Source organism: Beta vulgaris, chromosome 6, assembly GCF_026745355.1.
Source record: "Beta vulgaris subsp. vulgaris cultivar EL10 chromosome 6, EL10.2, whole genome shotgun sequence".
Lineage (NCBI taxonomy): Eukaryota > Viridiplantae > Streptophyta > Magnoliopsida > Caryophyllales > Amaranthaceae > Beta > Beta vulgaris.
Window position 1 is genome coordinate 10,860,382 of NC_079207.1, and position 25,750 is coordinate 10,886,131.

The 25,750-nt window shown below is 35.0% G+C and overlaps 2 protein-coding genes and 1 long non-coding RNA gene across 3 annotated transcripts; 1 reads left to right on the forward strand and 2 right to left on the reverse strand.

Annotated features, from left to right (window-relative positions):
* The first annotated feature begins 3,988 nt into the window (after positions 1-3,988).
* On the forward strand, positions 3,989-5,052 carry LOC104904007 (uncharacterized). Its single transcript, XR_008969874.1, has 2 exons — positions 3,989-4,479; positions 4,552-5,052. It is a non-coding gene; the product is annotated as an uncharacterized LOC104904007 (long non-coding RNA).
* A 2,132-nt stretch (positions 5,053-7,184) lies between these two features.
* LOC104896195 (uncharacterized) lies at positions 7,185-8,940 on the reverse strand. Its single transcript, XM_048647200.2, has 2 exons — positions 8,362-8,940; positions 7,185-8,266 (listed from the first exon to the last, which is right to left on the reverse strand). The coding sequence occupies exons 1-2, from the start codon at positions 8,938-8,940 to the stop codon at positions 7,757-7,759; spliced, it is 1,089 nt and encodes a 362-aa protein (XP_048503157.2). The 3' UTR covers positions 7,185-7,756.
* A 12,091-nt stretch (positions 8,941-21,031) lies between these two features.
* Positions 21,032-25,235, reverse strand: LOC104895691 (mediator of RNA polymerase II transcription subunit 30). Its single transcript, XM_010682261.3, has 4 exons — positions 24,987-25,235; positions 23,025-23,397; positions 21,923-22,003; positions 21,032-21,326 (listed from the first exon to the last, which is right to left on the reverse strand). The coding sequence occupies exons 2-4, from the start codon at positions 23,388-23,390 to the stop codon at positions 21,222-21,224; spliced, it is 552 nt and encodes a 183-aa protein (XP_010680563.3). The 5' UTR covers positions 23,391-23,397; positions 24,987-25,235; the 3' UTR covers positions 21,032-21,221.
* Positions 25,236-25,750: the final 515 nt, after the last annotated feature.

Below are 25,750 nucleotides of genomic sequence, written 5' to 3' on the forward strand. Positions count from 1 at the left end.
CCGGGCTTGAAATTTTAAAAATTTGTCCACGGACCAGGCTCATGCTTCCTGCGGGCCAGGCCTATGTATTATGTTATTTTTTTGTATTTTTGACATTTTTAGGCTAAAAAACAAAAAAAGGAGCGTTCAGGCCGCGGGCCGAAAATAAAATTTCTTGACCGCAACAGGCCCGCGGCCCACGTAGCGGAAACAGGCCGGGCCCAAATCGTGTCGGGCCGTCCCAGCCCATGCCCACCTTTTAATGTACACTAAGTGTACATCTTTTTTTCCAGATAATGGATGCCAACTACCAGCTCAGAAACTGTTAGAAATGCTACAATGATGTTACAAGGATCTTGAATTCGACTACTAGAAATAACAATGAACAATCTTCTAGGCACGATACGCTTTGTCAAAACCAATATTCCGACCCTTACTTTGAGTACGGGTTAAACGGAATTCACTCTCAAGATACAAAGAAGAAACATCGATGATCACACTCACTATGATAATCATTAAATGAGAATAAGTGTGAGAAAGAGTTTGATGTGATGAACAATGAACTTGTGCTTTTCAAGAGCAAGAGTTTTCTCTTGTTGCTTTCATAAACATGTATAGGATAATCAATTAGAGTCCTTGAAACACAGGAACATTTGGTATTACATGACAAATAACCGTCACAAACCAACCGACGGGGGCCTAAGGGTCTATTCTCCTAAACTTATCAAAATAAGTTTCTACAAAAAAAATGTTTAGTTCATCTTGAATAAGTCTAGTAAAAATAAATTCAACAAAACAAGAAAAGTACGTACAACAAATATCTACTATAAGTTTCAGCAAAAATAAGTTAAGTTAAAAAAAAATGCAAAAATAAGTGTAATAAAAATAAGTTTGACAAAAATAAGTAAAGTTCGGTAAGAATAAAGTTCAACAAAATAAGTGTAAGAGAAATAGAGAATAGAGCCCAACTGAGAGCATTAATCGTACAACCGGGTGTGTACCATGTGCATGGTATACGACCATTTTTTTTTTTTTGCTCTTATTTGCTTATTTGAAGCTCTCCCTATTGTCTGAATTTTGTTCCTCTGTAAGTTTCAGATGAGCAATGAATAATGATAAAAAAAAATAGCCTTAAGTATATCATAATCACGATACACCCGCGTGTGTGATAAAAGTTGCATAACATTGGTCCAAACATCTATACAAATATATTAAATATTAATGCTTGACAACGTTCATGCGTGCGCCACATGGCACCCTCTTTCTCCAACTAGAATTTTGCCATGCATATCAGCATATAGTTAACCAGCAAAGTCAGATGGTTATTATTTAAAATATATATATACTCAAGCCCAAGCTCGAACCCCTGACCTTAGGTAAGAATTTCTAAAGACTCACCATCTAAGCTAACATCTTTTAATGATTCATATTCCACAAAATAATGAATATGCTTGTAATGAATTTAGTAATGTGGCAATCAACGCCTACTTCCAGCCAAGCTTATTTTTCTTATTTGTTTTTTTTTTCCTTGCAGTTCCCCTTGCTCTATCTCTCCTTTCGAAATTCACCATAAATGTTACACTCCTCTACTTCGTTAATTAACGGGCTAGTGGTAAAAAAATATACTCTACTAATCGAACTTTAAAATTGTTATTCGAGAATACGAATTAAGAGATGGAGTTCAAAGGTTAGATGGCAATGTCCATAAAGAAGGTTAGTGAAAACATATCTGTTGATTGCATATGTAATTTAATTTGCTAATCACTGCTAAATCCTGACAATATTCTCATTGCACATTGAAGTTTAATTATCAATTAAGTAATTGCATAAGTGCGTAATTGAAATCTACCCTCTCTCTATAAAAATATATAAATAATAGTTATGGTAATTGTATAATCCCCCAAATTTTTGTTGTACCTCTTCAAGAAAATGTTAGCTAATTTGGCATAATTTTATTTGGTTTTTGGCATAGAGGAAACTTTTTTTTCTAATTCTCTTTTGTTTATTTAACTGATTCGTTTTCTCTATCTTTTTTTTTTGTCAGGAGATTTCTCTAATCAATCAACTTTGCAAGGTAATATGTTCATCTTCTTCTCTTTTCCTTTGGTATATATTCAGTAAGAACACATGTTTTCTTTTTTATTTGTTTTCTAGATATATTATAGGTCAAGAGTTTTGAGTACATCAACCCACTTTTATGTTTATTTTATAGATGCTGGTGTATGAAGTAGTTACTCATGTAATTAACTGTATATGAAGCGTAATTCAATTTGGTCATATAATGTTGGGTTAAACATTGGGTAGGTTGGTAGAGCAAGTCATGCAATTAAAAAGTTAAATTGATTATGACAAATTAAAAGTTACGATTATGTTAATTAATGATAGTTTGGTTGTGAATTTGTATTTAGTTAACCATGATTATTGTCTTGACATGCACTTGATATTACAAATGATATTAAAGTATATCACACAATAAACAATAGAATAATAGTTAAATTATACAAAAATAAATAAAAATAAACAAACCCTCCACAACAACACCCAAGCCACACACTAGTTGTTAGAATACAAACGTGGGTAGATTCTGAAAGAGAGAGACAGAAAGAGAGAGCCTCTTGCGTCCACACCTAAGTACCTAACATAATTGACTTAAGTCATTGACGGGCTTTGCTCCATAGTGGGCTAATAGGTGGGCCTACATATCATTATTTAATATCCAAAATGCAATGTATCTCATAATGAATTGATGATATCCTTTTCTTTTTCTTTTCTTTCGTTTTTTTCCTTTTCATGTTTTTTCCAACAGGTAGTTTTATAAGAAATTGCCTACTTTTAGTTTTAAAACTAGTATTTGGGCTCGGGTGTTGCCTCAGGTTGGTATTATGTTTCCAACTTGATATGCATTTTTTCCATTTCCACTAAAACTCAACATTTAAAGGGTACAAATATAATAATATGAACACTTAAAGCATGATTAAAAATTGATTGAGATGGTAATCGTGTCATGTATAATAGTAAGAGGTCACAGATTCAAATCTTGTTGCAAGTTAATTAACCTTTTGTTAATTGACATGACTTGTGTACATATTGGACAATTCTAGTGAAGTAATTGGTGATAGTATGAGTAACTCCTAATCTTATAAAGCGGGTGACCCAATAAGGAGGAGGAGAGTTTAGCCCACTTACAAGCTAGGAGGTTCCATCCTAAAACCAATTGGTGATAGGAGGAGTAACTCCTAATCTTATAAAGTGGTTTATTCTCTCCTCTTTCTCCAATGTGGGACACTCACAAGTGGACATTTAATGGATTTCAACAATTTGATCATTTTAGGGTGCATTTTATGGTTTGTTTCTGCTTTTGTCAATTTAGTGTTTCTCAAAACAAGGATAGAAAAAATGGAAAATTTCTGCTGAGCCTTTGAAAATGGAGGAATTTAGATGAAATCTTGGAAATTGATAGTTCATACACTCCTTAAAATTTTCCAAAAGGACATAGAAGTTATATTTATAATAACAGAGAAAAAGTAAGTTATAGTATCATATTCTATGATATAGTGGGTTTATTACTAACAAATCATCACATAAAAATATCATTTTTGATAAAAAGTTTTTATCTTACAGTTAATTAAGTTAAATCTTATAGACGGTAATAAAAATTTCTATACGTTTTACATGAGAAACAAGTTAATTATAGTTTTTCTTTGTTTGATTTGATGGAAAACTATTAAGTTAAGAAGGGGAAAATGAAAATGTTGGAAATGAGAGAATGGAGGAACATAGTTTTCCTTTAAAATTTTGAGGGAAATGTTTACGACGAAATGAAAAATTACTTTAATTCTTTTAAATGATTTGACCAACCAAACAACGAAAAATAGAGAAAATCGTTTTCCTACTCACCCCAACTACTACTAGTGGAACTTATGGAAGGAGTTGAGACAGCATACAAGTCATCAGCGGAACAGTTGACTTAACCATAAAAAAAATGAAGGACATTAATACTTAGGAAAAATGGATGAAAATACCCCCAACTTTGGCCGGTCCGCTTTTAATACTCCCAACTATGTGTTATTTTTAAATACCCCCAACTATGGGGGTGGTACGCCTAAAATACCCCGCTGACCTATTACCACCGGAAGAACTGGTAAAAAAAGGCACGTGCCTTAGTCGTGCCTAAAATTACCTGGTTAATGGACCAACTGTCCATATTTAATTTTTGACCGTTATTTTCTCCATTAAAATCCCACCCCCCACACATCTCTCCTCATCTCCCTGCTCACATCTCTCCTCATCTCTCTACTCCTCTCTCTACTCATATCTCTTCCTGCGTTCTTCAATGGCGTCGAACACCACAACTGGCTCTTCTTCTTACAGGTCTAGGTCCACAAGGTCGAAAAGTGGTGGTCAGATGGTGTGTTATCATCAACAAATTCGCCCATTAGGGTTGTTAGGGTTGAAGGGCCAACAAAAGGAAAACGGTTTTATGGCTGCGCTTATTGGCCTGTAAGTATTTGAATTTTGTGGATTTTGTATTTAATTAGGTTTGCATACTTATTTTTTTGTTTAATTTGGCAGGCAACCTGTGGGTTCTTCAAATGGGCAGATGAGTTGGATGATGTGGGTGAACTCCAACATGGGATATTTGTAAGGGATGGGTTTATTCAAGAACTTGAAGATCAGAATATTTTGCTGAGAGAGAAAATAAAGAAGTTGAAAATGAAGCAGGAAAAGTTGGTGGATGAAGTTGAGGAAATGGGTATTGCCACAACTGAAACTCTGTATGAGTTGAAATCCAACACCACTGAGAAGAAGTTGTTGTTTGGGTTGTTCATGTCTTGGGTTTTTTTTGCAATTATGTTCTTGTTGAAGTAATGTATGTGGAGTTGTAGGAGAAGGCAGTTTTTGGTTGGGGTAGGAAGGTGTAATGTATGTGAAGTTGGGGTAGAATTTTGGTTGGGGTAGGAAGTTTAAGCTTGTGTCTTGCTGGTCTTTTGGCCCTTTTTGTGTAATAGACAGCAAAGACAATGATGTAATGGTTTTTGAATGATCTTGAAATCAACATGAATTCTATTGGAATCTTGTATGTCAACTATTTTTGCTTTTCTGCTACTTCACAGTGTTGAGGAAATACAAATAACCAAAAGCACAACTTAGCTAATAAGCAATACAAATAACCAAATATGTCATTAAGAGAATATAAGTTCAATACACAACCATAAACAAAGATGAAAAGCTGAACCTCAAAACAGAAGTCAAAACATGGGATACAAGACAATTTTAACTTCCTAAATTGAGATGTGTTGTGGTGCTTGAAGCTTGACTTCCTTGAGTTAATTCAGCTTGACTTCTTATCTGGGAAACCACTCTTGGTCCACCACTCTGTCCAGGAGCCTAATTGTCAGTTCAGGTAAGGTTAGTTAAGGTGGCATAATATCTCAATACAATGAAAATGAAAGCAGTTGTCAAAAACTCACATTGATTAGAGTGTTGCCATGACCATCAAAAAGGACACCAACTCCCTGTGGCCACTAGTACAGAAAAGGCAATTTGCGTCGGATGTGAGGCGCCTATTTGCGTCGGACCCTTGTACGACGCCAAAGCCCTCGACGCAAATGACTAAGAAACGATCTGCGTCGTATGTGGAAACGACGCAAATTAAGTAGTTATTTGCGTCGCACGTTATATACGGTGCGACGCAAATGAGTCTGCCCAGCCAACATAGAGCTGTAATGTGCGTCGCACATCTCCTAGGGTGCGACGCAGATGACTGATTTGCGTCGCACCTCGGGATACGTGCGACGCAAATTGATATTTTTTTTTTAAAAAAAAAAAAATTTTGAGAGGGAAAAGAAAATTATTTACATAAATTCATGACTGGAAATCAATGAAGGATATGTTCTGTTGCAAACGCAATAATAACCAGATAAAATGATATACAAAAAACCGAATACAACTCTACAACAATAAAATAAAATTACAGAAAAAAGAATACATAAATTACAGAAAATCAATTAAATAAAATTACAAATATACAACTCCACAACAATAAAATCGATATACAAAATATGGGAGTGAACTGAAAAAAACTCAAAAAAACCAATAATATACAGTCGATATTTCAGATGGCGGTGCAAAGGAGATCGTTCATGACCGGAAAACCTTCATCGGACAAGCCTGAAAACGAATAAACAAAAATTTAAGATCTGAAAACGAGAAAAGGAATTTCATAACTAAAAATTTGAAAGAAAATCCTAGATCTGAAAAATAAACCCTAGAAGCGCCAAAGAAACGAACTTCTAGAAGTGAAATGCTGAGATCTACTTAAGATCTGAAAACGAGAAAACGATTAAACGAGAAAACGATTAAACGAACGAACTTCTAGAACGAGAAAAAAAATGAAATACCTGATCGATTAAAGATCTGAAAACGAGAAAACGGTAGTGAGAAAATCTCGTTCTTCTTGAATTTTCGTCCTTGAATTTCAAGGAATTCGAAGGACTTCGGCGCCGTTGTTGGTGGTGTCGGGTCTTCGGCGTCGATGTTGGTGTTGTGCAGAAGATTCGCTCGCCGGAAGGACAACTCGATCTCAGACATGATTTGGCTTGTTAACACCAACTCGATGATGGTGATGAACGTTTTTTAATATGTGCGTTTTTTCCCGGTGTCTTGGTGTGATAAACGGCGAGGAAATCTGAACGAGGGAGAGAGGGAGAGGGAGAAGAGAGATGAAACGGCTGGTGGAAAATTTTAGGGTTTATTAGTGAGGGAGAGGGGGAGAGAGAGAGGAGATGAAATATGGGCGCTAGTTTATGAAATAAAAAGGAAGTGGGCCTCCTGGCTTTAGTATGTGCGTCGAACATGAAGGAGGTATGACGCAAATTGGGGTTGGAATCTGCGTCGCACGTTAAATAAGATGCGACGCATATAAGGCTTTTGCAACGCACCTATGGTAGGTGCGACGCATATAGCTTGTATTGGTGTTCATTTACCCATGATGTGCGTCGCACTCTTCTTTGCGTGCGACGCAAATTACCCTTTTGCGTCATTTCCGTTTTAGTGCGACGCAAATCATGGGACGCAAATCATCCTTTTTCTACTAGTGGGCATCTGCACAGACACAAATATACTTAGTTCAGCTAGGGTTAGTTAATGTAGGTTTATTTAAGGACAAATGTTGATGAACTCACCCTTTTTTTTGGAGCAGTGTTTTTCTTTCTTCCTTTTCCAACCACCCTGCCATTTTTACCAATCCTTGATGGTTGTGCAGTGGTTTCATGGTGTGAAGGAGGAGGGGCATAACTGGCAGTGTTTATTGGTTGAGTGCTGTCTTTCCTAGGTCTGCCACATGGCTTTTTAGGTACTGGCTCCACTGCCTTACCCTTGTCAGGGCATGTTCTTTTGTTGTGCCCCTTGTTCTTGCACACACTACAGGACATCTCCACTCCATGCTTAGTCAATTTGCCACTTTTCTTAGGGTCTTCATGAGGATCTTTGATCCTGTTCTTCCTTGGCCTGCCTGGACCAATCTTAATGGGAGGAGGGTCCAAAGGCATGTCCACTTTAGGCCAATGTCTCTCTCCAGTCAATGGACTTACTCCCCCACAGTACATCTTCAGGTAAGCTTCTCTTTTATAGCATTCATCAACATAGTCTTCAGCTTCATGGTGGAGGAAGAAAATACAAGCAACCCCATGACAACAGGGCACACCACTTAAATCCCATTTTCTGCAAGTACAAGATTTTTTTTCCAGATCTACAGTTAAGGTGTCCATTTTGTGAGCTACTTGAATAAAGTAGCACTAGATGGCAGTGGGGTGCAATTTGCTGCCTCATCTTTCTCCTTTTCTAGCCTACTTTGTATCCTAGGACAAATCTTAGCTGTACTCTTCTCCATCTGCTGCCTTTTAGTAACCATCCTTTGCATTAAAGCAGTCCTAATATCCTCAAGCATGAAAATAATGTGTTTTGCTCTAGCATGTATAATATATTCATTAAAAGTTTCAGCCATGTTGTTAACAATGACATCACATTTTGTATGTGTCTTAACATGTGCTCTACAAAACACCTTAGGATTATACTTCTTGAATGCAACAACAGATTCAGGGTTTACCTTCTCCATTTCTGTCAGAGCATCTCCCAAATCAGCCTCATTGTAGGACTTTGCTGCTTTCCAAAACAGCAGCTTCATTTCATCACCCTTGTATGTCTTATGCCAATGGGCATACACATGCCTAGCACAGTGTCTGTGCTCTGCTTGTGGGAAGATTTTAGCAACACCTCCTAATATAGCCTGTTAAATAAGTAGGATACATGTTAGCCATACATAATACAACTACTAATACTACTATTTAATATAGATGAGCTGGATAATATTTCAAAACATACCTGAGCCTCATCTGAAATCAGGGTTAAATCTGACCCATTTCCACCACCTAGTACTTTCTTCAGCTCATAAAAGAACCACTCCCAACTGGCAGTGTTCTCACCTTCCACCACTGCCCATGCCAGTGGGTACATCTGATCATTGGAGTCTCTACCCACTGCTGAAAGGAGCATCCCTCCTAGAAATGTCTTGATGAAACACCCATCAACACATAACACCTTCCTCCCACCAGCTAACCAGCCATGTAAAATTCCATTAAAACAGACAAAAAACCTCTGGAAAACAGGAGGAAACACAACCTTGCTTGGGTCAGTAGTTATCTTGAAAATGCTCTGTGGATTTGCTTGTATAAGAGCCTCTAAATAACTACCTAATTTACCATAATGCTCCTTCATGCTGCCATGTAGCTTCCTATGAGCATGAACCTTAACTTTGTAGGCATAATCCCTCTTAACAAGCACTTTGTAGGCCCTCCTAATTGTTTCCACAATCTCCTTTGCAGGCCAATGGGGTCTTGTTTTGAAAACCTCTAAGAACTGGGTTGCAACCCAGGAAGATTTCATCTGTCTGTTGAGCTCCATGTTCCTGTTACAACTATGTTCCTCCACAACTGTTTTAACCACAAAGCTAGCCCTCCTACTGTCCCAGCTAGCATACAACCTAAAAGGGCATTTATCAACACATTTAACACCCAACCTCTGCTGCCTATTCTTGTGACTGACACTAATGGTCAAATTCCTACCCTGTGCAATAGCAAATCTCACAACAGCATCCCTAAATTTCTCCCTATTTTCAAACCTGATCCCACCTTCCAAACTAGTTTACTGAAATCTGTGCTCTCATCAACAACTGGAACCCTCACCCTCCTCTTCCTAGATAGGATTTCATCTTGTTCATCTTCATCTGGGGTGTGATTTTCATCCTCTGAAGCTTCATACTTACTGAGAAACTCCTTGTCAGCATCACCTGTTGGATCAGTTTGTTGTCCTTCCCCTTGATTACATAATCTCCCAGTAGCAGCATCTCTTTGTAACTGATTTGCTATGCCAATGATTTTTTCATTCCACCCACTCACTCTCTTTCTTGACTCCCAATACTCATCATCACTGGTGTCATCCCCTACTCCATCAAGTTGCTCCACAAGACACTCAGGAATCTCAAAATCATCTATTACTGCTTCACCATCTTCATTCAATTCAATATGCTCTTCCTCTAATTCACCTTCTTCAAATTCACTATCACTTTCATCATCTGTGGGATAATATTGTGGATCTTTGGTGCACTCATCATCTGTCTCATAGCCATCTAACAACTGTCTCCAGGTCAGGGGGCTGTCAGGTCTGTCATCATACCATAGATGGTAATCAGAGGGTTCTGTACTTGGTTGTGTACTAGGTTCAGTTTGTGTCCTATGTTCAGTTTCTGTATTAGGTTCAGGTGTAGTCAAAGGAGTAGATGAGGGAGTGTTAATAAATGGAGGAGGATCAGTAGGTGCAGATTTTTTGGTGTTTTCTGGTGGAGGTTCTAACTGTTGTGAGGTGGAAAGATGTGCAGCTGAACTTTCTCCTTTGCTGAAGTTTCCCACCTTTTTTGGCCCACCTTTAGGCCTCCTAGGAGTCAATTTATTTGGGCCTAATTTGTTTGGTGTTTGTGGGCTCAGTTTCTGGTCCAGCACTACTACACTTAGGCATTCCACTGGGTTGTGATCCACCCTCTATACAACAACACAACATCAGGAACATCAACTACATGGACCACATAGCAGTCAATACATCTGCTTTTAAGTACAAGATCAATCATCACCCTCACTTCATCATCAAATTTAACCCTTCTCAAACCTTCTTCAAAACTACTACTACCAGGTACAAGGTAGTATATTTCATCAACCTTTGAGTAGTTTCCACACTTCTCTGCTAATTCCTCCAAATAAAACCAACATAACTCATCTGCGTCTACAGGAAATGTTCTTGCTTCACCCCCAACATATTGTGTTACTCCTAAACTATTCTTAGTAAAAGTCCCACCATGCCAAAACTTAACAGTAACTATGGTGTCATCAGTAATGGTTTTTTTCATGGTACCTAATGTAATGCATGATAAATTATCAATAGAATTACAATAAACAACAACAACACAAGCAGAATAACCAATTTACACCAAATACAAACCAATTTACCCTAAATTTAACAAATTAAAACGGAAAAGAAAAAATCCAAAATTGAAGAACAAAGATGAAGATTTACCTCTCTGGCAGACTTAGGTGGCAGAATTTTCCCCCAAAGATCAAAACTTGTGTGTTGATGATAAATCTCCTAACTTGTTCAGCAGATGAATGGATGGAGTACAGTAACTGTTCTTCATGTACTGGGTTTCGAAAATTACGCATTAATGGGGTAGGTAAAGCAAAGGGAGGGAAATGGGTTCTTTTTACCCAAACAGCAGGTCACAGGTGAAAGCGGGGTATTTTAGGCGTACCACCCCCATAGTTGGGGGTATTTAAAAATAACACATAGTTGGGAGTATTAAAAGCGGACCGACCAAAGTTGGGGGTATTTTCATCCATTTTTCCTAATACTTATTACGGCAAATGGAGTAAAAACTCTTTCTTTTTATAACTTAGGTCAGGTGTTTTTGGGGTGCATGTGATAAAAAGAAAGATTATCATATGAACTATCATACTTAATGATCACTGAAAAAGATAATGCGTCAACGCAATCATAAGTTCATAACCCTCTTCAAATTGATTGGGGAATACTACACCCGAGCAAGATTTGCTTAATCATGAATTTATGATATTTAATTTATGAAATATGAACGGTTATGGAAGATTGCAAGGAACGAGTTGTAGTCCATTATTGTATGGAGTAGAGTTTTCAACTTTGTAAATATTCTCCAAATCAGAATAATATTTTTTCTGTTTTATCATGATGTTTTTTTTTTTGTTTGCCGTTATTCCCTACTAATAAGTATCTCATTGGGAATCCATAACTGAGTTAGTAAAGGAGTGATTATTGAGTCCAAAATTATGCTGCATTTCTGCCGGGATTATTAATAATGTATACTAATGCTGTGTTTCATATGGTAATGTACCTTTTTAAATGCGGGATGATTTAGTGGGAGATGTCACTTCTTTTATAGATTAAAAAGAAATAGTGTAAACATATATAGCATGTTATAATTTTCGATATACATATATAATTAAAATCATGTTTTTCTCTTATAAGCGCTCATTTAGAAATAGTGTCAATGTGTTGGAGTCGATTCTCTTTACTCTCTCCAAAAAGATAAGAGATCATATTGAAGTACATAATTAAATAAAATTGGAAACTAAATGCATCCTAACGTACGAAAGTGTATACTGTTCAATTCAGATAAAGATTATACTAAATTCAATAAATCATGAACTCTGATTTTCTTAAGATAAGTTTTGCTAAGGCGTAAGTAGAGAATCTTAATGGCAAAATTATGCATTTGAGCTTGTGAAAAAAAAGCAATTGAAAACATCAAAATGATTATATAAAGTAACACCATGTTGTCTTCATAAAGCTAAGTTTCATATATGATAATTGATACTTCATCCGTTCTTTTTAATTACTATATATGGCTTGCACTTACATATCAATTAAATGGGGAAAAGTAGAGACAAGTTGTCAATCCCATATGAAAACATAGATATGTGAGAGTAAAAAGTTACTAAAAATCTGTGTATAGTGATTAATAGTAAACTTCTATTTAAGAAAAGTGCATCGTTTAAATAGTAAGAGCATTATCACTCATGGACTAAAAAATTTGTCATCCCTCTCTTTCTCTACCACTTTCTGTATCATTCTCATAAAATTTGGCATGTTTATGATCAAATTGTAGGTTTTTTTTATGTTTGCATAATTTTATTAACACAAAACAAGTCCTTTATATAGGACAGTACAAGATACAAAATTAGGATAAGAAAGTTATACAAGATAGAAATACAAGTGATAACAATATACAACAGAATAGGGAGAATACTTATCTGCGTATAACTATACAAGAGAAGAGTAAGGGATAAGATTTGTTAAGTGAGTTGACTTGGGTTGTTATCCTTTACACGCCCCCGCAAGTCAGACGGTCGAAGAGTAAGATCGAGCTTGGCAGCTAAGAGATAGAACCGAGCTTTGGACAAGGGCTTGGTGAGGATGTCCACGAGCTGATTGGTACTAAAGATGTGAGTGACTCGAATGGTGCCCAACTGAACTTGTTCTCGCACAATGTGAAAGGCGAGAGCAAGGTGTTTCATCCTTGAACGAAAAATCGGATTAGCAGAGAAGTAAGTGGCACCTAAGTTTTCACAATAAATGTTGGGACACTCGACTGGAGGGTGCCCAATTTCGCGAAGGAGGGAATGGAGCCATTGGACTGCAGCACTGGTATCGATGACGGCGCGAAACTCAGCTTCAGTGAAGGAGCATGAGAGTGTGCGTTGCTTGCGGGAGGTTCATGAAATAGGATACGAGTCGACATAGACAATATAGACAGTGGTGGAGACATAGTCATCGCGATCCTTGGCCTAATCGGCATCAGTGAATGCATGAAGAGTGGAAGGGGAGTTGCGTGGAAAAAGCAAGCCATAGTGAGTTGTGCCATTTAGGTATCGAAGAAGTCACTTGAGTGCGGTCCAATGGGTGTCCATAGGACGTTGAACATATTGTGATAATTTGTTCACGGAGTAGGCAACATCGGGTCTTGTGAAATAGAGGTGTTGAAGGCTACCGAGAATGGTACAGTAATAATCAGTGGCATTATTTGAGAGTGGGGAGTCATCGGTAGCTTTAAGAGGAGGATCAATGGACATAGGGGTGCTAACATGTTTGGCTTCAAGCATGTGGTACTTAGCAAGAATGTCATTGATGTATTTAGTTTGGTTGAGAAACAAACCACTGGGTGTCAGTGTGACCTCAACTCCAAGGAAGTAGGAGATAGTGTCAAGATCTTTAAGGGGGAAACGGTTAGACAAAGTGGTGATATAATGGTTTAGAGAGGAAAGAGATGGATCGATTACGTAAATGTCGGCAGCGTAGATGATTAAGTAGAGAGTAACCGAGCCATGTTGGTAGATGAAGAGGGAGGAGTCTACAATAGACATGCGAAAGCTGAAGGAGAGGAGATAGGTTTTGATCTCATTATACTAGACCCGTGGGGCTTGTTTGAGTCTGTATATGGTCGTGGAAAGCTTGCAAACATGTGTGGTGTGATTGCATCAATGAATCCCGACGGTTGCGCCACAAAGACTTCATCAGTAAGAGTGCCTTGCAGGAAGGCGCTGTTAATATCAAGTTAGCGTAATGACCAACCATGATAAGTAGCTAAGGAGAGAAGGACAAGCATAGTGGGTGATTTAATAACCGGACTGAAAGTGTTAGAGTAATCGAGCCCGGGGTGGGGATGATACAGGCAAGTCTAGGGGTGGTTTGAGTTCAAGGTCGAAGGTGAAGAGTTTTCCGTAGAGTTCGGGAAATGAGATGGGGGTGTCACGGTTATTAATCGCGTCAATGATAGGTCGGTATGTGTCATAGTCAAGGCCCTTGATGATCTTTTCAAGGATATCTTCATGGTCCATGGGTTTGCCGAGGTGAGCAAGTTCCATGCAGCAGCCGCGGTGGGGGGTGTGCGACAAGAGGCACGAGGGTAGTGCTCAAGGTGCCGAGAAGCACCTCGTAGATGAGCTTGTCTTGGCGCACCCAGGTGAGGGCGGCAGGGTTGGGTTTTTCAACGTCCTCGACAATGACGGTGGAGGGAGGTCATGGGTGCGTTCGGTCTAGAAACTTGTAGAGATCATAGCCAATCATGATGGATTGGATTTGGGTTTTCCATGAAAGGTAGTTGGTGGAGGTGAGCTTGATGGAGTTGTGGAAGGAGACCACGGTGAGCGGCTTAGTTGGCTCGTGGGTGTTAGAGAGGGTGGTTGAATCATTGACCATTGAAAAAAAAACGAGAAAGCTACAAGAAAGATGAAGAAGCTCTTGATACCATGTAGGCTTTATTTGTTTGCATAATTTTATTAATCACAAAATAAGTCCTTTATATAGGACAATTGCAGGATACAAAAATAGTATAAGAAAGTTATATAAGATAGAAATACAAGTGATAGCAAATTAACAATATACAACAGAATAGGGAGAATAGTTATCTACGTACATACAACTATACAAGAGAAGAGTTAGGGATAAGATTTGTTAAGTGAGTTGATTTGGTTTGTCATCATGTAGACATGTACACAAATATTACAAATGCTTCCCACTCATGACATGAAAAAAGTTGTACATAATGAAAAAAGTTGTACATAATTAAAATAAGAAAAGTTGATTAATAATAAAAATATATCATTTTAGATTTTGTTTTAGATAGTTAGAGAAAGAAAATATATATTTATAAGTTTTTCAAAATATATTAAAGTGAATGTCAAAATATAGATCATGAAAATATATGACCATTGTTTTTTTTTTTCTGGCGTTTTCCTGAAAAATGAGTTACAAATTACAAATAAAAATAAGTATATGCAAAGGAACACATGTCATTTTCTCATTCGTTTTTGAAATTACTTTGTACTCCCAACTGGCGGGGTCTACCGTCTACGAGATGACTCATTTCTAGAATAATTCATTCCATGACTTATTTCCTTGTTGGTGACAAACAATACGGCTCCGTTTGGTAGGGCGTAAAATATTTTCAGTGTAAAATGATTTTCATGGAAAACAATTTACAAAGGAAAACATAATTCCAAAATTAGTTTTCCGTTGTTTGGTTACATGTAAGAAAAATGAGGAAATGAAAGGAAAATGAAAAGGAAAGTAAGGAGGTAGTGAGAGGAGTGTACAAGAGAGATAAGGAAAATAGTTTTCCCTTCATTTTGAAAGGAAAATGGTTTTCCATCATTGGGAGAGTAATTTTACCCCAAAGGAAAATGGTTTTACACTCTTTAGCCAACCAAACAATGTAAAACTAAAAAAAGAGGAAAATAGTTTTCCGAGAAAACGTTTTACGCCCTACCAAACAAAGCCTACATGGAGAAAGAATTTTGTATTCTTGGAGTATGTTATGAGCGTAGTACAATTATTTTTTTGTATCATAGTTGATGACTAATTTTGATGACCAATAAAATCATGAGTGAGAGTACACTAAGGAGGAAGAATGTAGGAAAAAAATAATAATTTGAAAGCTTGTTAAGTTTATTTTTATTTTTTATAGTATTAACTTTTCATAGTGTAACTAGTTGTTACCCCTGGCAAAACCTCGAGTTATTGCGTATAATTGTTTATTATTTTTAATGAAATTAATTGAATTACATGATCCCATATTAGCGTATATATTTAGGTTACACGTGACAACCTCCAATACTTCATAACTTTCAATTAGTATTGAATATCAGGTTCATAATATAGTAATTGTTAGATCATTCATTTTTCGCAAAATGGATCACTTTTTAATGTCAAAATGAGTTATTTTTAAATAAAGAATAATTATTTACCTAAATGAGTCACTTGTATATAAGTAAAAGTGACATATTTAGAACAAAAGGTTACTCAAATTTAAAGGGTAACTTTTTTATCAAATAAATCACTCTTATATAAATTTACTAGCTTTCCACCCGTGCAAAAATGCACGGGAGGTTTTATGTAGAAATGGTTTGGAGCCGTGTATAATGTGCGACAACATCATTTTGTATATTAAGTAGTTGTTTTTATTCGAAATATATTGAATCCGTGATTATTAGAATCCATGTATTTAAGATTAAAAGAATATACAATGTAAAATTATATTTAATATATATAAAAATCCTTTGTTATAATATTTTAAACTTTAAAAATATTGTAATCGTGATATATACATTTATAATTACGTAAATAAAACAAAAAAAACACATTAAAATGTGGGGGAATACTTTGTTTATAAATTTAAGATTTTAGGATGTTTCTCCTAAAATCATGATTTGAATAGTAGCTAATTGATTTCAAGTTTTCATAATCATATCGTGTATTAAAAATAAATGACGTATGACCCGTATATTCAGTGATTGATGTAGCTAATGTCATGATAAAACATGTGACCGACCAACTTTTTTTTTTGCTAAGCAAAGGTTTACTTTCTCTCAGTTCGTTTTAGGTTGTAACTGGTTGCTCTAATTAATATAATTACTTGCTTTGCAAAAAATATTCTTAAAACAAAAAATGTTGAATGAAGAAGCTTTTGTTCTGCCTATCGTTTTATACAAAGGCTCATATAAAAACACAATGTGTAGCACTACTGTCACTCAATCATGCAACAACTTTCAGTACTCCTTGCTTTCTGCAATCCCACTCAACTCATCTCTCTTATTAAACTATCTTATTACAAATTTTTATTTTTTTTAATGATATGATTATCCAAATTGTATTAAAAAACAATCTCAAAGTTTTATATAGCATGATTTTCATCAAATGAATGGGGTTATCTCTAAATTTCTAAGTGAAAAAATTAATTTAAATAAGAACAATCACTCAAAAAATTATACAAATATGGCATATTTTTGTCTTGATTTGCCTTTTATTTCTTAATCACCATATGACTTTCTTTTTCCATATTCTTTTCGATTTTTAGAATTGTATTGTAGAACAATTTCAAACTTCTATATTTACATTCCAACATACTCGTGAATGAGGTGTATCTCGTAATTTTAGGTTGAAATATTTATTATGGCCTTGTGATTAAAAAATTTAGAAACTTGTAATGAGAATAGTTTAAAACTGGCTTACGACCTTGTGCTGTAAGATTATGACTTGTGAATTATCTATATTAGTAGTATGATTGTTCTTATTTTATTAGAACGGGCCTTATAAAAAATGGACCTGCTTAGGGTCATTTATTTAACTTTAACTAACTTTTTAGCGGTAAAACTTGTCTCATAGATACTTTAAACTCAGTAATTTTATGCCATTGTTCCTTATAGTCAATTTTAAATGTCTATATCAATTTCTTTACACACAAAAACAAAGTATAGCCCCCTAATACCATGGTTCTCATGTGTGAGTGGACATAAATTATGCTACTAATAAATTTGATCGAAAATTTTTAGTATAGGTTTTTGACCCTTGCAAATTACATGGGAATGATAAATTTAAGATTTTATGATAGTTTCGCCAAAAATATGTTGTAAAGTTCATAAATATTTACCGAAATATTATAATTAAGCCTATGTATTAAATATTATTTAATCAAAGTAAATAGTGATTACGTTTTCCATCATTTTTAAAAAAACATGTGAGTTAATTTATCAAATAGACAATATATTTCATTTATATATCTTTCATTAAGAGTCCTTATAAATTGAGATCTAGATTTCGAGCACCAAGTCAATAACTCTTATATAATTTTTACTACTGAAATTATGATTGGTCGTACTGTTAGATATATCCAATAAAGGGCGCTTATGAGTTAACAATATAATTTTTTTCTTATTGTTATGTCGCACAGTCCACAAAAATATTCTTCAACTATATCAAAAGCATACATCATATATCAAGTACGTACATTATGCATCAAAAGAAAAAACCAATTTTTTGACCTGATAATTAGTTATGTATACATCAAAAAATAAAAACCATAGAATATGTTTAAAAATTGTATTTTTTTTATATAACCTTAATATCAACTTATACAATAAGATATCAGACTTTATTTTCAACTCTTTATATCAAGCTTTATAAGTTGTTACACTTTATAGCAAACTTATACTATGGTTTGTATTCAGATTATTCAGGGAACTTAAATGAGATAGATTCTTTCTTCATCTTCCTTATATTTATGTACCATATATTAAACTTCTTTATGAACAATTATCCATTACCAACCACCATTCTTCTTCCTCTTCGATTTTCCATCAAAACCCTCCAAAAATTAAGTCCAAAAAATACGCCTACTCATCTTCTAAAATCTAGAGGCTTCAAGCAAATCAAATTACAATCTCTCATTTATAAGTAGCTACATTTTTATACTTTAAAGCCACAAATTATCGATCAAAATTATACTCCAACATCTTGAATTGTTATCTTCTCAAGTCATCGATTTTTGCAACAACAACAATTATAAAACTCACGCATGTGGGTTTTGTGAAGAAATTAAGCCTTTGATTATCTTTATGTTTTTTTGCATTTGAAGCATGGTTACTATAATCCCTTAATGCAACCAAGGTGTACATCATTCGATCTACAAAGTGAAGATGATTTAAAGACCGCATGCAAAATCGCAAATCTATGAAGGAGTTGGATTAATGGAGTTCGAAGAAATTTTCTAAATGGGTCAATGTAGGTTGGAATTATTTGGTAAGTTTATTTTAAAAAAATGATTTTTGACTAATTATGATGAAATTTCCATGATTTTATGTTTGCATGTAGTTTTTAGCAATTATATATATCTTATAATTATAATACTAAAATGAGTCATATAATTCCTAAAATTGATAACAGTGAGTGAGAAGAATCAAGATTCAAATTATTTGAAACAATAACATGAGGTTGAAATGAAATAGTGAATATGCCAATCTATAGAAAATATTCTAATTTATTACAGTTAGTGAGTGAGAAATATATTGAAAAAATCAAGATTCTAAGTTTTAACAGTTAGTGAAAATTTATTTAATATATTAGTAATATAACTGTCATTTAGAAAATTTAGAATTGAGATTGAAATTAGGATTAATGCACATTTTAATTTTCTGGACAATCAGTTTATATTAGGGTGTGATTACATGAACATCTTATATAATAACATTTTACCTTTATTTTCCGCAACTATAATAACAATCTTGGTGGGTGAATTTTAAATTTTAAATAAAAAACATTCAATTATATTTGATTGGCAGCTATAATATAGGCAGTTGTTTAAAACTTCCCACACTAATATCATTGTTTGATTCAAGGTATTTTTTTGGAAGGAAATTATCACGCCATGTGACATCAGAATCTTTGGATGTGAACACTTTATATAATAGAGTGTCGAATTTGGCGATGACACATGGCAGATTTAGTAGTAGCGTGACACGTAGGCGAAGTGAACATTGAATAATGATGGCTTGACACGTAAGCAAAATGAACCTTGTTTTATATATATATATATATAGATAAGTGACTATATATTTAAGACAAATAATTATCCGCTACATAAACTCGTATCATAATGGATCAGTCCTTCAAATAGTTGATTCGATACGACAAAGTTTGTAATATCATTTTTCAAGTCATAAAAAAACGTTCCATTTTCAATCCTGCTTATAATTGATTGAAATTAACTACAATATATTTTCTCAAGTTTCTCATTCAGATAGGTATACTGTGTTTTTTATTTTATAAAAGGCTAAGCATAAATTAAGGTTTGGTGGACCCATTACAAATTATTATAATGCAACAAAGTTGATTTGATATTTTATTATCACTATTATGGTAAACGAAAACTTAATAGGTGATATAACTTGTAACACGAGAATATATTAATATATTACTCATTTACTTGATAGGTCAATTGATGTAGGAGTTCAATATGTGTGTCAACTTAGGAAGCATAATTACTTCTACTTACAATAACGAAAAAAAAAATCAATATAAGCTTGTAGATTAGTTGATTATTGTATTTATATCTCAAAGGAGAGGTTATTTAATTTGTCTCAATTGCTTAAGGGGGGAACATGTGACAACATGACATTTTATAAAAAGTTAATATTAAAAAAACATACACTGAAACGAATCTAACAAGATCCCATATGAGATATGACTATGTTTTTTCCTAAATCACCAAAGATAATCAAAGTGTAATATGTAAATAGTAAATACCATGCAAATGGTGCAACTATTTTTAAACGAAAGAAGTATATATAAATGGAATATTAATGGTAAAAACGTGTCATATTTTTTCTTTTGAATAAAACATTATAGTGGAATAGAAGTATGTAGATTTGAAAGTGAACAGTAAAGGTCCACAGTTCACTGAAGTATGCCAAGAGGACAGAGGTAATTTCCTACTTTTGCCGCTACTATTTCTATGATATGAAGTTACTTGTCTTTGACTCTTTGTACATTCCATAATACTAAATTGCAAAAGAAAGCTACATACTCTTTGTTACTTTTACCCAAACCACTCAAAGTAATATTGTTGGTGATCTTTCAGTTTCATACTTTCATCAACTTTTAGGAGGAAGTGGTGCTTGTAGTTGTAGCAGTAACCCAAAGATGTGATGATATGAATAGTTTCAAATGATCGGTAGATGGAGTAACTTTTTCACCCCTTTTTACTTATATATTGACTTTCTTAGTAATGTCAAATTGAAACCAACATCGAATCAGAACAGGTAACAGCTGCTCGAGCTTAATACAGTTTCAGATAGACATCTGACAACATAATAGGTCGGTAAAATTTCAGGTTGGCTAAAATTTCTCTATGCCAAGGAGAAGACGCTTGTTCGATTCCCGCTATCCGCTCCACAGAAAGTCCATTAAGTTATATTTAAAGTAGCTGTTTTTCAAATAATTCTTGGGCCAACCAATTTCAGTTATTTTTTTGGGTTATTTCAGGTTCAAAGCCATGAATTTTACGACAGCTTCTGATACTGTTTTTCAGGTTGGCTAAAATTTTCCCCAAGCATAGTTGCAAACCAGTACAAATGTAGTAGAATTGTAGAATGTAAGATTTGCTGCTGTAACAAGGGGATACCTCAATTAAATTATTGCCTCCCAAGTATACATATATGAGAAAATTGATAGTACAAAGTCAGCTCGTGTCTTCTATTTACTTCAGTTTCTTCTAGTCAATGGCAAAAATAATGATAGAGGCTCTACTTCAACGGAAACATGTACCTAATAAGCTATCTCGCAACAGCACAAGGACTTTGCCAAGTTGATAAATCAGTGATAAGATCTCGAAACTGATCTATAAGATGCTTGAGGTGCTTATTCTTATTTGCAAGCTCCTGCAATTACAATAGAAGGAAATTCAATTGAGATACCTACACTATCTCAAATTGTCTCAATCCTAATTACTAACTCCATTCTTTCTGTTCTACCTACTTACAGTTCATGTGACAACACTCAACAGCATGTAAAAATTTTGACCACATTTTATTGACTTATACAAGAATATAATTAACATGTGGGATTTTGTTGAATCTGTTTCAATGTGCTTTCACAGTATCAATCTTCCCATAATTTCTAATAATCCACACTTAAAAGTTAAAACACATTGAAACAGATCCAACAGTATGTTACAAAAAAAATAGTGTTATGCCTTAGAGTTAGAGAGTCAAAAAGGCAAAAGGGTAGAGCAAAATCGAACAGATTTGTGCTTTTTTTAACGCTTTATCAATCCATGTGGCCTGTGCATGTCCCCTAACAAACTTCATCTCACTTAGATTCATACAAGCACTAGATACACCATGAGAACCTCCAAGACTTCACGAGCATTCAGCATCAATTTCAAAGGAAATGAAACTATGAAAGTAGTTCACAAGAGGACAGCAGTAATATTTTTCAGGATAAAATAACAACAATATATAAGCTTTAACATTACCATCCTCAGCTTAGATACTTGCTCTTCTAGCTTCCCAATTTCCGCTTCATCGTCCTGTGATCCAGAAGCACCCACATCTTCCTGAACAAAAGAAACGCAGTTGAGCAAGTTAGATGTCTACAGGGACAGCAGCAGTAACCCTGTCATATGGAAATTCTAGAGCAATAATTAATAGACGGGACTATCTATGAGAAGCTAAGAAGAAAATTATAGCCATACTCAACTCTACAGAAGTAAGAGAATGCTAAAACACTAAGCATCAGAGTCTAATTAGCTCTCTGACAGATATTGATGGTACCAGTTAAGCCCTTCTTGGTAAACATTTTCCTATTACCAAGTGGTTCCTCGTGTACATTTGTACTATTACTATAACAGTTTTTTGGCTTTATAAAACCTTCAGATATACCTATAACCTATGAAACTTGTATTGGTACTAAATTGAACCTTCTAGTGCTACTATTAAACCTTGTATTGGTACTCAAAATGCTTATTTGGTATCATCAACATTATGTCATTATGTAAGAATCCAGTGGATTCTAAGTGTTGGAATCAGTACTTTTGGCAATGTCTGATTTTAGGAGAATATTATGAAGAGATCTCAATTTCTTCAGGAAAAAAAAAGTTCAGAAGAAATCAACTTACAAACTCAATTTTCTGTTTGGGAGATGAGGGAAAGGGGAGGGTACGGCTTCCTAGTTCCTTCTTCAAAAAAGGAAATGGGTAAACTATACTTAGCCTATAAACATCATTTCCTGTCTTTCACGTACCAAATTTAGGAAGATTTGAAAGTTAAAAATTAGCAAATGAATTTTCCCTCAACCAAACATATCCTTCGTTCTTGCCAATAGAATCTTAAACTTGATGAAAATTATAAGTATAAAACACTTGTATCTCGAGGAATTGTTCCTTTAGAGCTCTGATATATCAGGATACTTTACATTATGTTTCTCAAAACTTCCAATAATTCTAAACAATCAAAAGTTATTCAGAAAATATAATGTCAATAAATTTTTTTTACCACCCAGGGGTCATGTAATTAAGGGACAATAAACTACTCAAATTCAATGAAAATAAATTCTGCCAATAAAAAGGAGGAAATTACCTTGTGGTACTGAGGCATGGAGTTGAGAACAGCACGAAGAGAAGCCACAGAAGATTTATACTGAAGACGAGCTTCTTCGAGAGCACCACCACCCATATCTAAGTGGTTGTTTGAATCTGACAAAACATCACCATTTGAGCCCTCACTATGCCCATTAGCAGTGATAGCAGCAGCAGTACTGGAATCAGTAATTAGAGCAGAGGAAGAGGTAGTTGTACACCACAAGGCTGGGCTGCAGAGCTCATCGTTCATTGCCGATAGGATCTGAAATGCAGCATCAACTGTCTCTTCAAGATGCTTCTGACCTTCTGCTGCTAGTTCCTTCGTTGATTTTTGGTTTTCAATAGCCATTTCCTTGTCTTCCATTATTGTGCTGTTAAGCATTGTAGCAAATGGAACAATAAAATCTATCAAAAAGTTATGAAAAATTTGAAGTCCTAATGGCCAAATAGGCAGAACAGATGATCTGGCAAGTGTCGGTTACACTACTTTTATGTGTCAAATTCATGATTAACCAAGCACTTCTGTGTTAATGTTGGGCATCCCCCTTGCAGACCAATCACTCAAGCCCAATACCCTCTCTACCGCTCACATAGCTCATTATCCATTTGTGTTGTTGTTATTTACCTAGTACTTCACTTATGATATATGACAGTTGCATAGAATTATACAACGGGGGAATAGAACCCACTCAGGATCCCAGAAAAACAGGGAGGGTTTTGGGAAATTGAATTATATTTAAAAGCTTTCTACACTTGTTTAATAGGTTACTAGTAATAGGTAACCAGAAACGTCACTTAGGATATATGACGGTTGCATAGAATATTTTCTTCCGTCAAACACCCCACCCACTCCAAAAAAATGCGGAAAAAAGAGAGAGACTGGCAATAGGAAATGATCCAGTATGTTTGGCAGGTCAAGGGTGGAAATGTGGAATATGTCAAGTTCGACTTCCAGTGCAAGTAGATCATTGGGAGCCAGACTACTAGACCATTGTGCAGAAATGAAGATTGAAACTATCTCAAAAGGGTGAAACATCATGGGCCATTATTCAGCAACATATATATTGTAAATAAATAAGCTTTAAAATGATTAATCCCTAAGTCAGTCTCCAAAGTAACCATATTTTGACATATCTATTGTCGATTCTCACGCATTAATCTCATAAAACAAGCTCATCAGAGAGCTATGACCAAAAATCAAAATGGCGAGAAAAACTATCTCCAAAGAACACACCATCATTAGCCTTGTTTCATCAATAAGTACTTTCCAGATATAAGCTACAAAACCATAAGGTCAGTCTCTTAGTTGGCTTCTTAAGTGGTCACTCTTTAACATATTGAATCACTAAGCTCATGAATTACCAGATGTCCTGAATAAAAGAATGTCTAACTAACAATATTAGTCCAAACCTCCTACAAAAACTCAAGAATCTACCAGAAATATGTTCACTCATATGACTTAGAAAATGGTATATAACAAATCAGAATTTGGAAGTATCAAAACCAGAAGAAACTTTAGTTTGCAACTTATCAACCTCTAAATCATCCTTGAGATGACCTTACATATTATACACAAGGGAAGGAGAAGAACAAGTACTGCAATAAATTCCAATAAAACAAATCATCAAACACACCAATTAACTTGGGATTTTAGCCCACACCCCTCTCCAAAAAGAAATAGGTGTACATTGGACTACTAATGGTCAAAGTTTGCAACTTCAACAGTATTTTTGAATCAAATAAACACATTAACACATACCAATTGAAAAGAAGAACAATTAAATCTAGCCCTAAATTGCTAAATCCCTAGAAACTATATATTTGATTTGAATCTCAATAAGTCCCTAATAATGAAGAACATCTACAAATTTACATGTAAACATTCAAATAATCTAACAATCTAATATTTATGAAGTATGAAAATTGAAACAAAGATAAAAACACCTAAAAGAGAACTTACTGTTAAACTATGTACTGGTGAGGTCGTGGCGGCTGGGAAGAGGGGATGCCGATGGTTGACAGCTCTGGCGCCTGGAAGGTCGGAGGACGGCAAAGGGGCAGGGAGTGTGTGACGTAGTGTTTAAGAGAGAGAGAGAGAAGAGCGAAGACTAGCGGTGGAACAAATTCATCAGCAAATTATCCAGTAAGATACATACCATAGTGGGAAATCACTAATGGTAATTAGGAAGGATGGAAAAATATATCGGGCACATAAGGATCCTTAGGGTGTTCATATGCTACGATTTCTTATTTCTCAAATGAAAGATTAAGAGGTCGTTTGGTTCATGTATGAAATGACAAAGGAATGGATACAAATAGAGGAAGGAAATGGTAACAAAAATGGTTAGTTTTATTGAGTGTTTGGTTCAAGCCAAGTAATGAAAATGAAGGGCAACCATTACCTTCAAGTAATGGATTTTGTTAACTTTTTATGAAACCAAAATTTTAATGTGGATGGTTGAGACTTGTTGGGGATTTGGGTGAGTGACCTGATGCGAGCATAATGCCCTTTTTCTTTAACATGAGGTTCACGAAAGGGTCCCTTGAAAAAAAAATACATAATCCAAGTTATTAGTGGAGATCAATAATACTCCATCTCAAAGTTAATTATTGAGTTTTTCTATGTTTACCTTTGTGTTGTTTCAATTTCTACGTTATACCTTAACTTTATTAAAATTTTACTTGGTACCCTCAAACTTGCATTTTTAAATACGTAGTGCCCCT

What these genes read in the sequence shown, in the direction of transcription:
- LOC104896195 (XM_048647200.2), bottom strand. Translation starts at nt 8,940, where the DNA reads ATGGAGCTCAACAGACAGATGAAATCTTCCTGGGTTGCAACCCAGTTC. An exon ending in TGATTTCAGATGAGGCTCAG is followed by an intron (nt 8,267 to 8,361) that starts GTATGTTTTGAA and finishes CTTATTTAACAG; the next exon opens with GCTATATTAGGAGGTGTTGC.
- LOC104895691 (XM_010682261.3), bottom strand. Translation starts at nt 23,390, where the DNA reads ATGGAAGACAAGGAAATGGCTATTGAAAACCAAAAATCAACGAAGGAA. An exon ending in CCATGCCTCAGTACCACAAG is followed by an intron (nt 22,004 to 23,024) that starts GTAATTTCCTCC and finishes TCTTTTGTTCAG; the next exon opens with GAAGATGTGGGTGCTTCTGG. An exon ending in AAGTATCTAAGCTGAGGATG is followed by an intron (nt 21,327 to 21,922) that starts GTAATGTTAAAG and finishes TTGTAATTGCAG; the next exon opens with GAGCTTGCAAATAAGAATAA.